The sequence below is a fragment of the Gadus morhua genome, chromosome 21 (assembly GCF_902167405.1).
Source record: "Gadus morhua chromosome 21, gadMor3.0, whole genome shotgun sequence".
In the NCBI taxonomy this organism is placed as follows: domain Eukaryota; kingdom Metazoa; phylum Chordata; class Actinopteri; order Gadiformes; family Gadidae; genus Gadus; species Gadus morhua.
This window is the reverse complement of record NC_044068.1, coordinates 18714159-18729400: the sequence shown is the minus strand read 5'-3', so window position 1 is coordinate 18729400 and position 15242 is coordinate 18714159. Positions and strand designations below refer to the sequence as shown.

At 42.0% G+C, this 15242-nt stretch overlaps 1 protein-coding gene across 1 annotated transcript; it reads right to left on the bottom strand.

The window, feature by feature from the left end:
- Nucleotides 1-1028: 1028 nt before the first annotated feature.
- Nucleotides 1029-12794, bottom strand: laptm4a (lysosomal protein transmembrane 4 alpha). Its single transcript, XM_030345595.1, has 7 exons — nucleotides 12108-12794; nucleotides 11069-11189; nucleotides 6281-6357; nucleotides 5373-5495; nucleotides 2611-2706; nucleotides 2239-2337; nucleotides 1029-1829 (listed from the first exon to the last, which is right to left on the bottom strand). Exons 1-7 carry the CDS (start codon nucleotides 12234-12236, stop codon nucleotides 1755-1757), a joined length of 720 nt encoding a protein of 239 aa, XP_030201455.1. The 5' UTR covers nucleotides 12237-12794; the 3' UTR covers nucleotides 1029-1754.
- Nucleotides 12795-15242: the final 2448 nt, after the last annotated feature.

Here is a 15242-nt window from a genome sequence, read left to right as displayed (position 1 = left end):
ACACACACACACACACACACACACACACACACACACACACACACAGTAGCGAGGACATGGGACTTTGGCTTATTTATTTTTTCCAAAGAATGTGAAAATAGGCCATGAACATTCATCAAATAAGAAACGAAAACGCAACTTATACCATGCATTGCTTGGAGTCCTTTTGTAGTTGCAATGTCTCCCCCTGGTGTCTTTTATTTCTACTTAGTTTTTTCCCTGTCATGTCATGTCCTGTGAAGCGCTACTCCAGAACCTGCCTGTTAGCGCGGTGCTAAGAATGAAGAACAAACATAGAAGGGACACCTCGGGGTAGGTGTAAAAACCCCAAATGTTTCTAATGAAAAAGTAACACAATTGTATCTCCAATCAACATTTTTTTCTAGTTTAATTAATTATATAAACAAATATACAAACAATTCATAACTAATAATGGTTATTCATTTCAGAACAATTTGGATGCTGTGGCCGTAAATTGTAACAGTGTGACAATTGCCCACCAATCGCCCAACAAATGAAGGGCTTGAAGCAAACAAATGATAAGGATGATCAAAAGTAGACAGGTTTATTTCATATAAATTAAGGTTAAGACAATATCACGAAAATAATGTTACATAGATAATATAATATAACATCTATAATGTTAAATAGATGGATCATCACAGACCATGTGCATAATAATTTGTTGTCTGACTTTGATGGGTTCAATTTGAGAAAGGCCCATTCGCTACATACGGACCAGCCATTTTAGTTGGATTGAGTATAATACTTCTAACCCTGGGTCGTTCCTCCATCCATGTTTGATACAGCCGTGATTGATTAATTAAAATAATGGTTATTCGATTAATTGTAAAGATCGTGTGGATTTAAATAAATTATATGGCATGACATTTAGGTGACAATTGTTTGTCTTAAATCATATTTTAGAAGCAGAAACACATAGCCTCATATCATATATTAGTAGTCCTCATCAACAGTTATAGGGTTATTTTTATCGTGCAAGACTCGGACAGAGTTCAACGAGACAATAATTTTTCTTGAAACGTTTATTGAAGCCAATATGTTATACAACAGGATCAACATGTCATGAAAAGTAAAGAGCGGTGTTGAGGAATAAAGCAGCATGCGACTACAGATGAGCAATCTGTTGCTCTGAATTTAGGCTGCACATTAAAAAAGGAGAGGTCACTCATCGTACCACAACAGGGCCATGGATAGAGATGTGCTTGGCACACAGGGTAATGGAAAGGCATAAAGCAATGCTTTAAACTAAATAGAACGCACATGGTGATGGACAGGCCTAAAGCAATGCTTGAAACTAAAACAGAACACTGAAAAGGTACTCATCCAAAAAACTGGAGAATGGAATAAAAACTAGATTTTTAATAAATTGGTGAAATTAAACAACAGCCAAATTCAACATTAAGATCATATTTATAATTTGTGGATTGTCCTAACATTGTTATTTTACATTTCACATATCACTCTTTAAAAGGGTGTAGGATGGTGGTGCTGAATCGATGAGAGCATTTCAAGCGAGTCGATTTGTTCACAAGAATCCTTTTTACTAAGACACTTAGAAACAAAAAGAAAAGGACAGAGGTCGGGGCCACGTTGCAAGCACTCACGTACAGACTCTTCAGACTGTTCCACTTGTACACTCAACATACCCACACACAGGCAAGGCCAAACAACTAAATGTGAACAGATGTACTAACACTGTCTTGGGAGGAGGTGTGGTCTGTGGGGGTAATCTAAGCTGGCATGTAGGGGGGAGGGGCTTCTTTGTCTGGCATCTTCATTGCCATCTCGTACGTGGGCAGGATGTACTGATGAGGAAATAAAAGAAAGTATTTTAGGTAGTGCTGGAAGAATTCTACAAGACATCTATAGGTAGTATTTGCACATGTTGCTCATGAACTTCAATCTTTCAAGTATGGTAATGGAATAAATATGGCTGGGCCTCACTGTCGGACCATTGAAGCCTCATATTTTGATGGTTTTAGGGTCAAAGCTTCTCACCGGAATGAGAGACAAGTAGAAGAACAGTTTCCAAGTTGAAGATATTTGAAAACAAGAACACTACGAATATGTGAAAGAGACGCCACCTCCTGGCCATCTTTAAAGTCGATCCATTGCAAAACCCAGAGGGAAATGCAGAGGCAGTGGATGGTAGCATTACGCAAATGTTTCTGTGTCTGTAATAAGTGTGTGAATAATCTGGGGATCTGGGGGTACCTGTGGCGGGGCCTCGAAGGCGGGGTAGACAGCGATCTCTGGCATGTTCCGGTTGTTGATGTACTTGTAGCAGTTCCACACACAGTTCATCAGGTAAGCCTGGAGACATTAGAAATATTAACGACCCAACGTCAGCTTGCCCAAGTCATGATCAACAAAAACATGTCCAGATCCCAGGATACTTAGCAGTACATCATTACATTAAATTGAATAGGTCAAATTAATCAATACCTCAGATAAGACTTTCTTTAAGTGGACCATTGAAAAGGAACAAGTTCTGCCACTTAACGTAGAGTCCCTCTGCGGTCTAACCTTTGGATGAAAGATTTTGAAATACAGGTGTGTAGCACATAAGTGTAGGCAGGGCTTAACCTTGAGAATGATGAGGAAGGCGAAGAAGAGCAGCACAAACAGCAGCAGGCAGCTGGAGTCCATGGACAGCAGGTTGTCTTTGTAGGGGAAGTCCGGCTGGAGAGGAGCATTTACATTTAACACAGGGCACTTTATTCATTTCAGATGTTTCATTGCATATTGGACAAAGATTTATTTTCATCGATGCCCACAATAACATTTTAGAGTATGCAGCAGGAGCAGTACAAATATTCATGATGATCACAGACGTTTTTAGTCTTTATTGCAGTTAGACTTGAAAAGCCAAGCTCGCAGAAGTATGTTGTGGGGAAAGGGAGCAATGTTGAGATAGCCTTGTTTGCCACGATTGGGTATTCTTTGGCAGCAGTCAACCAAAAACTATTCAGCTGTAGGTCTGCATGAAGCAGTTTTAATGTGCGATCTTCTTTCAGTTCAATTAGTTGTTCTTGCTCCTGGAAAGTCAAATTTGTGTCTTTATCAACCACAGACCTATATGGGTCCCTGAACCAGTCAAATGAGTTGGTGGCTGAGGGAAAATAAAAGGATATTTTCCCTTCAAGTGTTTTCAGGTGTTTTCTGATCAATTCGCGCAGGGCTGAAGTGTTGACCTGTTCTTGCCATTTTTGGGCGAGGGGGAACATTTCGAGAGTGTCACCCCTTTCCAAATGCTGTCGCCAGACGGAGATCCTTGAACGGAATCAGTCTATTTTGTCCGTGCTTGAAAGGTTTTCATTTCGACCTTGCATTCGCGCATTGAGTTAATTCAGATATGCACGTATCTGCCATGTATGCAAGCCGCGCACACCATTCATCACTTGCAAGCAGCTTTGCGTCATCGAACCTCTTCTCTTCAGTCAAAAATAATTGTAATTCCTCCCGCAATTCGTATACGCGGGCCAGAACTTTACCCCGGGACAACCAGTCAGCTTTTCAGGGGTCTAGTTTTAATGTAGTTCACCATGCTCACAACGTTATCCAACACGCTTGTTCAAGGTACTCTGATGTGACCCGAAAGATTTCCTCTCCTGTGGTTTTATCAGGCATTGCTTTTCAAAAAAGGAAATTCTCGCGGATAGTCTCTCCATCCACAAAGCGCATGTTGGCCATTAGTTGCGCATGGCCATTGATATCTGTGGATTCCTCCAGTTGCAAAGCATATTTCTCAGTACAACGTATCTTCTCCAAAACCACACTCTATGGCCGCAGACTTTTCATCAATCGTCTCACTATGGTGTTATCCGAGAGGGGGACTTTAGCCACTTCTTTCTCTGCATCTGGGCCTAGAAGGGCATTGACAAAATGGCTTTGCAGGCTGGTAATATTAATGTTTCCCCGACAGTGTGGGGCTTTTTTGATATAGTTCAGCTACTAAATAGCTAGCATGGAGGGCTTTCTCGGACACCTTTGTGGCTTTCCTCATCAAAGTTGCCTGTTTCCCAGCGCTGTCACGCAAACGAACAAAATAGTCAGAAGGCTTATTTTGGAGGGATGGGTATTTGGTTTGCAGGTGTCGCTTAAGCTTGCTAGAGCTCATGGCACTGTTTGATAGCTTCTCCCCACATGCTACGCACAACGGACCCGGTGCAACAGGATCCCCAGTAAAGGAAAAAACAAATGGCAGATACATGTCACTGTACAGCCTTGAGCTCACCGTTTTTGCTTTCTTTTGAACCCCACTTGTTGTGGGCTCGTCAACTGGATTGGTTATGGGGGCACTTTGATCAGGAGTGGGTTCTTTTCTTTTCAAATATTTATCCATGTTTGCATTGCGTTACACACGTGTACATCAATCACTTCATCTGTTATTTATTGTTTGCATATCTGTCAATAAATTGCGCTGCCTAGCGCCACCAACAGGCATATGGGAGTATTTACGTTGCATACCACCAACAGCGCGACCACGCACACTCGGCTCAGACTGGCTTACACGGAGTAGACCAAAATAAATATTTTTAACCAATGAAGCGAATTTGCATCATTTTTCACGGCACACCTGTCCATCTCCCACGGCACAGTGGTTGAAAAACACTGGGTTAGATTAAACGATCACGTTCTTGGATACAATGGCCATTGCTGGCTCAAAACCACTTAGTCCCAAAAGATATCAACACCAGCAGAAAGAAGATCAGAGCAAGCAGGAAAACACTATGCGAGCAGGAGAATAAAGAGTATTTCTGCGCACCGGGGTTATTGCGTGCTTTATGCCTCACTTTATGTTTGCGCTCAATTAATGATTTTCTCCTTACAGGCTTTATTACTGGTCTCTATTGCATGGAGTGCATTAAAAGTGCTCACAATATTATTTTGTGTGCACGGCTGTGTTATTTGTATGACCACACATCGAAGATAAAGCTACAGTGGTGTAATTGCGTTTCTCTACGCTGCAGTTAAATTGAATGCACTGTCCTTGTACTCTGTGATGGTATATGGAGAGAGATGAGAAGGAAGGGAGTTTGCGTGCTCTATTTTTAAAACTCAAATACAATGTCAGCGTTCAGAAAACATTGGGCTTAAGAGCCCAACACAATTTCTCAGTTTACCAGGGTCAAAGCTAATATTAACCCATACACTTCCCTCAAAAGGTAAGTTGTTTTCTTAAAAAAATACTATAGAATAAGGGGCCGTGTATGGCTGCTTTCAACTGTAGTATCAACATGGAATTAGTGTTTATTTATGAATGTTCATTCATAAATGAATGAACATTCATTCATTAAACCCATGGGCCCTCCATCAGAACATATTGGAACGAGGGCTGTACTCACCAGCTGATCCAGATAGTCTTTAATCCTGGGCAGGTAGGTCAGAGGACTGATGGCCACCAAGCAACTCAGGGCAAAGTCAAACAGCTGGTAGCAGAAGAAGGGTATGAGCCAGCCGTCGCGGTGCTACAGAAAATAGAGGAAAAGAGGAAGCAAAGGAGATACATTTAACTACATCAACGTAAAATATCTATCCCTACCCCGGCTTTGGATTGGGACATAAACCGGATGATGCCAAATTTTACTCTCCCTACCAAGTCTTTCATTTAGGGATCTATTCCGATTAGGGGATTTCTAGTGCAGCCAATAAACAAATGTATTCTTTAACGCCATAAGGGAAGATACTACAGCTGTAGCAACAGCTATGCTACAGCTGCGATACTAGGGGCAGCTGATCTAGAATCATTGTATGAAATGTGCCCTTGCAGAATTAAGAGAGAACCGTTCAAAACATTGCTGACGTGCTTGAACGACGTGAACTGGTAGGTCATCTCATGCCTCAACTGAGCAGATCTATAAGCCAGTAGCTACGATGCAGTTACACACCAAAGGGGCCGTCAAGCCTTTCATGTGGGATGCCATCAGACAGGCCTGGGAGCAAGACAAATGATCCATAGAACATCTGAACGCATTGTGAATGTGTTCAGAAACAAAGCTTGAGGCAGCATTCTTCCTGCCGTAAAGCATTGATTCAACATGTTATAACACGGCGCACAGGGAAAGCTGTGTTCCTCCAATGGAGAGGAGAGGTTATTCAGTAGGGTTACGCAAGTTCACATCTTGAAAGCCGGTGATCACGCACACATATCGTGACAAACATTAGCATGAGTTTTCAGGAGTTTGAAGAAGGTAGTCATCACAGCCAATAACGCACTGTTATAGTGCTATAGAAAAAGGTAGTGTGTTCTTACTGTTATGGCTCCATACACCATCATGGCACTGATGGTGAGCATCAGCAGGGAGATGGCAAATCCAAAGCAGGCGTTCTCTGCACAAAGAAGTATTAGAATTTAATAGAAGTTGAGACATTTGTACATTTGGCTTGAAAGCATGATTCAAGTATGGCTCAATGCTCTTTTTGTCTGCCATTACGATAACGAGTGATGGCAAACGGGTAAAATATCTGCATTTGATCCCTTATGGGAAGTCTATAGCGTTACTCTTTAATGCCGGTTGTGTTATGGAGAGCACTCGCTAACTCACGGTGAGCCACTCAACATCAGCAGAGACCCACTGAAACACAGACTAATTAAACGTCTTCTTGAAGCCTGCTCGTGTTACAGCTCAGTGCCATTGACCGATCAGAGACCGGATGGTGATCGTAGAGATGTGAGAGAGAGTGCATCAATGCAAAACTAGTGTTGAACGAGTTGAACGAGTGTCAACTAGGGCTGGTCGATTATGGGAAAAATCATAATCACGATTATTTTGGTCAATATTGATATCACGATTATTCAAACGATTATTTTTGAGTTTGAAAACATGCATTTATTGACACAATCAATTATGACATAGAAACACATGTAAGTATCCAAAATAAAACCTTTTTCGTGTGCAAGTGTACTGTCTGCCACAACATTCTGAATCTAACATTTGATTTTTATAAAACATTTCATGAATACAATATATTCAGCCAAATGCACTGACGAATGACTCGACTGAAATAATACATTCCCTATTTGATGTCTAGAGAACAACGGTCCCAGCATTTCTCCATAGCAAAGTTAAAAGTCACAAAGCCATAACAAACACATGGCTAATAAAAATCATATTGTTGTTAAACAGAAATACATATACAAGATGTACTTGGCAGTTCTGCCTTAAAGAACTCTTAGTTAAAGTCTGCTATAGGAGCTTGTTATCGTTCATCAAACTGTAACGTTACTGAAACTTTAATATTCCACACGGTAGGTCTACTCCAACATGTCTGTCAACAGTCGATGCTGCTGATTGGCGGTTCACTGGCATGTCCCGCCTCCTGCCAACGGCATACTTCCTGATGCAGCACGCCTGTTAGATTGTACTCCCTCTCGCCGCGTTGAATGCTTTCGCATGCGCGTCTCTTTCATAAACTTTCATAAACTCTCTAGGCCTACTGTAAAACGGAAAATGTCAAATTAAATCGTTTCAACTCGATTATACGAGTTTGGAGATCGTTTGACCCCAAAATCGATATCGCGATCGAAATTCGATTAATTGCACAGCCCTAGTGTCAACATTCTACACTTCTGTATATTTATACATTGCATTTCCCATTTTCTAAATACACCTTCACATAACCTCGAGGTGATAGGATTGCATGCACCACTGCCATACAAATAAAATAATTACAAAAAGGATGTTGGGCAAAACAAAAGCGATTAGTTCATTTTAAAACAGATGTAACATAGGTGCCCCCTACTGCACCCTCCTCTATTGTGACATTGTCATTGGAGACCGGAACTTGGTGTTCTGCTATAGATGGAATAAAAACCCAGATATAAATGTGGATACTGTAGATGGCATAAGCTCATGAATGGCTTTAGACTAAATGAGGGAAGCATAAAAGAGAAAAGCTAACACAACAAGTGGCTTTATAATAGGGCTGGGTATCACTAGGTACCCCACGATACGATACTATCACGATATTTTACCCACGATAACGATAATATCACGATACAGCGATTCTGCGATTATCGATATATTGCAAGAAATTTCACCCACGATACATCACGATATCTGTGTCACTGAAGAAATTCAGAATTTATTACAACAAACACTTTATGCAAAGTAACAGAAAATTAGAAAACAAAATAAATGCAGAAAACATTTCATTGCTTAGTTTCATTCGCTCTGTTTACAGTGGATGTATCGCAATGGCGAGGCTCACACAGCCTTTAGCCGTGTTCTGTAAATATTCTAGAACACACGGGAGTCCTGGAGCTCTATATCAAAATATTATCATATAGCCTACATAGATATCTATATAATATATATTATATCCGCCAAAAGATGTGTGATCCGATATTATGAATCTCAAACGGCCGCGTTGGGTTCTCCGACGTTCCTGGTTCTTCAACGTCCTCATCAATGTGAAGTAGACCGAACCACGACAAGGAGGAGAAAGGGATTGTTCCCGAGCAGCGCTTAGGCACCTCCGCCTCCGGCGGTGGTCCCTCAGCGGGTCTCAAGCTGGAGACATTCGCCGCCAACAATCCCTTTCTCCTCCATGTCGTAGTTCATGTTCTTGAGGGAGTCATAGCCAAAGTTCCTTCCCCCCAATTCATTCTCAACCTTGGCTGAGATATCCCCCAATACGAGTCTCGTTGTAGAAATACCAGAGACGAGAGTCCGACAGAACGGTTATCCAAATAACAAGGAAGTGTACAACACTTGCGATACAGTCCTGGAGCTCTATATCTAAATAATATCATATAATACATAGAAATCTATATCATTTAATACATATTATCACGGCCAAAAGCGGTGTGCGCCTCGAGACGATATAATGAATCACAAACGACTTTGTCGGGTTCTGCGACGTCTCTGGTTCTTCCACTTTCACATCAACCTGAAGTCGACTGAACCGCGCGCTGCCGGCTGCCGGCTGCCCGCTGCCGGGCGATGGTGCCTCGCGGCAACCGGCGGCATGACGCAGTTCATGTACTTCAGCAAGTCAAAGTTCCTTTCTCCCAATTCCTTCTCAACCATGGCTGAGATAACATAACCCCCACAGCAGTCTCGTTGTGGAAATACAAGACACGTCAAAGAACCGACAAGAAACACTTGCGTTACAGTGTGTGTATTCACACAAACACACACACATGTGGCGCTCGCACGGTCGAGTCTCATTGGCGGGCCAACGTCTCTGGGAGGGCCAGGCAGAGTAAGGGGAGGAGCTGAGATTCCTGATGACGTCAAGAATGCAGACATTCCAAATCAGCGCACTTGAGCCTCCGTTTTTTCAAAGGCGAGCAGAACAGCTAGTGCTCGGTTTACACCAAACGCAAGTTTTAGCAATTGGGGGACCATAGGCAGGCTAGGGGAACTCATTTTTATGTTAGAAAACCTCATAAAGTGAGATTTTCATGTCATGGGACCTTTGAATATCGATATTTGGCGTCAGCATATCGATAACGTCCCGCAAGACGAAATATCGCGATATGTCGCAGTATCGATATTTTGGCACACCCCTACTTTATAATAGAACAAAGCCTACATATTAGGGGTGAAACGGTACACAAAAGTCATGGTTCGGTAAATACCTCGGTTTTGAGGTCACGGTTCATAGTTAAAGGTTGGGTATGGGATTGTTGTAGGACGGACAATGTAGGACGGCAAACTTTTCTGCAACATTTTCTTCAATAAAATAATCTTCCACCGTTGTCCACAATTACCTCGCGGATAATGTGTATGTTTGTTATTATCCCCCTGTCTCACGGAAGTACGATTCTGTCGACCAATCAACGTACGACGTGTGTAGCTCCAACTTGCCGGCACCCTTTTCCGGCGTCTCAGTACCCCAAAGGAACAGCGAGACGAGTACGGCTCAATATGGCTCACGCCCACTTTGGGCGGTAGAAACGCGAGTCGACCCGCCCTCTCCGGTGGAAACGCGCCATTAGGTGCCCCTGAAGAACTTGCGTATCTAACATTACTTCCGCATTACATTAATTAATTTGCACGCCTGTTTTATTTAATTTTATACCGTGTACACACGCACCGTAAACCCATGCACCGAACCGTGACGTCAATACCGATTCGGTTCAATACGAATACATGTATCGTTACACCCCTAACACACACACACAAACATGCACGCCGCGCACATAAGCACCATCCTTATGCACAACAACATGGTGCACCCCACACCACTGCTGGAAAACATCTTAGGGAATCACTGAATAAAGCATTTCTGACATAGACTCAGAGACAGATTCAACTGTGGCCGAGGACAAACATAGAGTCGGCATAGGCCTGCTACAGGGTTTAGTCTAGATGGGCCTCTTCCCTCTCATCTGCTGCAGCGTCATAAGCAGGGACAGAACCGCAAATCCAACAATAACACCACCACAAAGACTGTGGCTAGCTACCCGAAGCTGGAGGAGCATGCTGCTACTCAGTAGTCTGTACAGCTTCTAGTTCTGGGTTAAACCCAGCTGTGCCACGAGAGCAGCTACAGGCTAAACATACTACAATATTAGAGTCCGGCAGATTTAGGAAAATGGATGGATTGTGATCAATGACGTTTAATGTTTCTCTGGGGGAAGCTAGCATTAGCGACAAGTGTCAAAACATTAAATTGTGATTTGGTTGGTTTACATGAAAAAAACATTTGAAACCTCCTTGACTATGCTACTTTAACACCATTACATTATTATTAAGGCTGAACATAATCCTAAAATACATTTCCTGTCTCTACACGCAACAGATAGCGAAACTGTAACTACGCCACCAGCACCACAAGCTTTCGTCTGCATAGTTCCTCATTCCGCTACACACCATTTTAAGTCTTCTCAAATTAAACCTTTCCCCTCACTGAAGCAACTTGTGAACACACATTACATCATCCTTCACCACCAGTGAGCATCCGTGTGTTTTAATAGAAGTTCTGGGAAATCTTTTTTTATCATCATCATATCAACCTCCTCATCTGCATTTTTCCTGCAATCTTTGCCCTTATAGGCTTGCACGCATGTATAAATACAGTGTTTGGTTACCAGACATCCGGTCTGAAGCCAAGTAGTGGTCGATGACCTCATACTGGAGGTCGATAGTGGGCACGTTCTCTGGATGGGTCACAGCCACGGTCAGCAGGATGCCCATCAGGAGGTTGACAACCTGTGGGAAGGAAACAGTGTGTTGAGATTTTAGATAATAACCAACACATTCAGTCACAATTAACATATTTCCCCTATAAAAGCTTGGTAGTGTTAACAAGTAAAAACATTTGCATCATTTTTGGATGTACTATGAAAAAGGCCATTACTTTGGACGCATGGGTACTCCAACGTAATTATCATTACAGCAGCATCTATGTTACGTAACACTGAAAGTAGGGATTAGTGCGGAGCGCTAAGGGTGATGAGGGCCAGAGTGCGCATCAGGGATGACTGATGCTCGGCGTGTCTGAGCGAACGTGTGAAAACACTAACCAACGTTACAAATCAACTATTGAGTTATTCCACCCCTACAATTCTCTTTTTGATTAACTCTTCAGTAGTTAGTTAGCACAACTTTATTTGAAACAGGAACAACCGTAAAAAAAAGAAATCGGTGTGCGAAAAACAACGAACCAGCTGCTCGCGACCAACGTTCGAACGATCGCGAGGGGAGAACACCGTTCAACAGAAAGACGGTTGATAGCCCGAGCGCAAACCAAGCCCTGTTTAAAACGGTTAACGCCGTTAACCGTTCACATTTTCAACCGCCGAACAGGCGAACTTGCATCAACAAAGTTCGCCTGCTTGGCGGTTTGAAATGTGATAGGCAAATGGCGATGTACAAGCTAGAGGAAGCGAAGGAGCAGCGACAGCAGCGCTTGACCGTCGCTACCGCCACGAAGTCAAACGGTCACAACTCAACGTTTATGGTCGAAGGTGAGCTAGCTGCCGTCACGGACACAAACACGTCGAGGCCACAGCCACGGCCAACCGTTGGTTTGGTTTGGTTGGGGGGGGGGGGGGGGGGGGTGTTGGTAAATAACAATGCTAGCTGATGTTAGCCTGCTCCACAGGACAACCATTTTATGTAGCTTACCATGTACCACGTCCCGAGGATAATGGTCCCCGTCCTCACATGGCAACATCCGCAGCATCTTGTGGTGTAGAGTCTATCTCGGCTCGGCTTGAAGTGCTGCATGCCGTCCTCTACCGTCGGGAGATACATCTGGGGACAGTCGTGGTTGTGGAGATAATAACTTCCTCACTATCAGCCTCCAACACCGCGGATATGAGGAGGACGCCCCCTTATTTCCAAGCAGAGCGTCACACGTTGCTCAGGCCTCCGGTAAAACAAAAGGCCTTTACAGCTTCTGATTTGAATGCACTATTCTGTTTAGTAAAGTTGAGATGTAATAATATGACAAAATACATGTTTTTTTCTACATTTGCGTACTTCATATTAAAAGTAATTTAATGCACACTGACGCTCCGTATTATTATTTGTATAGCGTTGTATACATATGTAGTTGAGTTGTTGTTTATACTTGAAACATTAAGAATTGCATATACATTTTTATGATTATATACTTTTCAACATCATTTACTTATATCATTTGGATTATTTATTTTGAAAGGGAGGCGTGTCCAGTAAGACAGGACCGGAAGCCATTAGCTGTACTCGAATTTGAATGCACTATTCTGTTTAGTAAAGTTGAGATGTAATAATATGACAAAATACATGTTTTTTTCTACATTTGCTTACTTGATATTAAAAGTAATTTAATGCACACTGACGCTCCGTATTATTATTTGTATAGCGTTGTATACATATGTAGTTGAGTTGTTGTTTATACTTGAAACATTAAGAATTGCATATACATTTTTATGATTATATACTTTTCAACATCATTTACTTATATCATTTGGATTATTTATTTTGAAAAGGAGGCGTGTCCAGTAAGATAGAGGACCGGAAGCCATTAGCTGTACTCGAATGGCATCATTCCTTGTCGATCAAGTTTTATTGCTAGATTCGGCTACAACGTGAAAACAGCATATGCATCATACAATGAAAAATGTGATTAATTAAACAAGACACAAAATGTACGAAATAGCCCTCATTTGCTTATTGAGTTGTGCAAATGGAAGTTAAGCAGAAAGAATGGAAAAAGCTACATCAAATGTGTTGCTCTGTACATATTCAAATGATTGTGTAACCTTTGAGATCACAACACTGTGAACCTTTTGCCAAAGTTCAATAAACAAATGTACACATTTGTTGAGTACAGACCCCACTTGACGCTTGATTAGAAGGCCCTTATTGCATTTGAACCTAGGCTACTATAATCATATTTCAAAATAACACAAAAAAATAATAGCAGGCATGTATGTGTTCTTCATGAGTGATGATGGTCAACACTGATCCATGCAGTAATAAATAAGAGACTTAAGAGTATAAGCACTGTTAAACCGGGAGGGGTTTTGACAGGGTCAGCAGTCAAGCAATGTATGCCATACGGCTCATGTGCTATAGTGTTCCTTTTCGAACATCTTCCATCCTCCTCTTATAGAGCATCACAGCGGCCACACCCAGGGCAAGTATCAAACCCATTGCTGCTCCTGCAATGGCACCTAAACAAAATACACATTAATAACTTATTTAACCACATGATCAAGGTAAGTATTGCAGTCCCATTGGTGATATACTGTGCTGTACCTGCAACCACCTCTTTGCTCCTCAGAAGGGTCTTCAACTTTTCCTCACTAAAAAAAAACGGTAGGCCCATGCCCTGACGCATAGTCAATGATCAGGTCTGAATCACCCTGGCATAAAGAGCAGAAGAAACACAGACACAATCACAACTTATGCATTCTCACATGCTCGATAAGCTGAAGATAACACACGATTTTAAAGTCCGCTGTCGTACAGGAATTATAAACCTGGCGTCCCCTCCATTTTGAGATACGATTACAACTTTGGCTTTGCTGTCATCGCTCATATTTATAGTTGTCATCTTCTTTGGATTGTCGTCATCACACACTGTTTTAAAGAAGGAAATATATAATTATGTAATAAACAAATAGTTTCGATAAATATAAACAAATATGGGCCCACTTCGCTCGAGAGACCATATTACCCTCTGAGAGATCCAATGAATCTAAACCAGATCCTCCCTGGTAATCACCAGACCCTCCAGAGTCGTCCTGTGTGTGTGTGTGTGTGTGTGTGTGTGTGTGTGTGTGTGTGTGTGTGTGTGTGTGTGTGTGTGTGTGTGTGTGTGTGTGGGGGGGGGGGGGGGGGGGGGGGGGGGGGGAACGGACGACAATATTAGGATCTGTGTGCACTTTCCAAATTAACTGTCAAATCGAAATAGTCCTGTTGGGAAACAAGGTATATATAAAGAATGAGAAAGAGTGGTCACAGTATATTTTCACAATGGTTTATGGGTATAGCCCCAAAAACACAATACGTTTTACCAAACATTGAAGATTGTCTTTGAATTGCCCGATTAGTAATCAAACAAATGTGTAGATAATCTGTAGACCACTAATGACGTGCTCCGTTAAGACAAGGGAACTGTACCGCATAATAATGTACAGGTCCTCTCAAGCAACTTACTCCCGGACTTGATAAGCTAATTTTCTTTGGTCAGCAGATTTTCTACGAATTCTTACCAATATGGCATCTAAGGCACACACATGGAAGTGCTAGGAGGTTGTTTACTTTGTGGTAATAACTTCCAAGACGTTTGATGAATTATGTCATAGAACTCTACTGTGCCAAATGGAGGAATCCCACATAAGGTACGTTGCCTAGACACCTGAAATGACAGCCTGCTACTAGATTGCAATGAATAATGTATTCCATTGCCTTCGTCACGATCATGACTTCAAATCAGATTCCCTGTGGCAGATCTGATCTATAGCAGAATGCGGAGTGCAATACAACTTACTATCAGACTTGTTTGGCAAGATCAAGTACAAAATGTCCGCTGACTTGGACTACATACATATGAGAGAATGGTCGTATTGTTTATTCGGATATAAGTGCATGCATATCAGGATACAAGGCACTGTGTTTCTTTAAAAAGAAAAACATGGAAGCTTAACCTGCCTTCAATTAATTAAGCTATTTGTGTGACATAAGATTGAGAACCCTAAGCAGGTATTGAAATTCACTCAGCCATTCAAAAACCAATGGTTAACATGGACAAGAACAAAAGCTCAACAG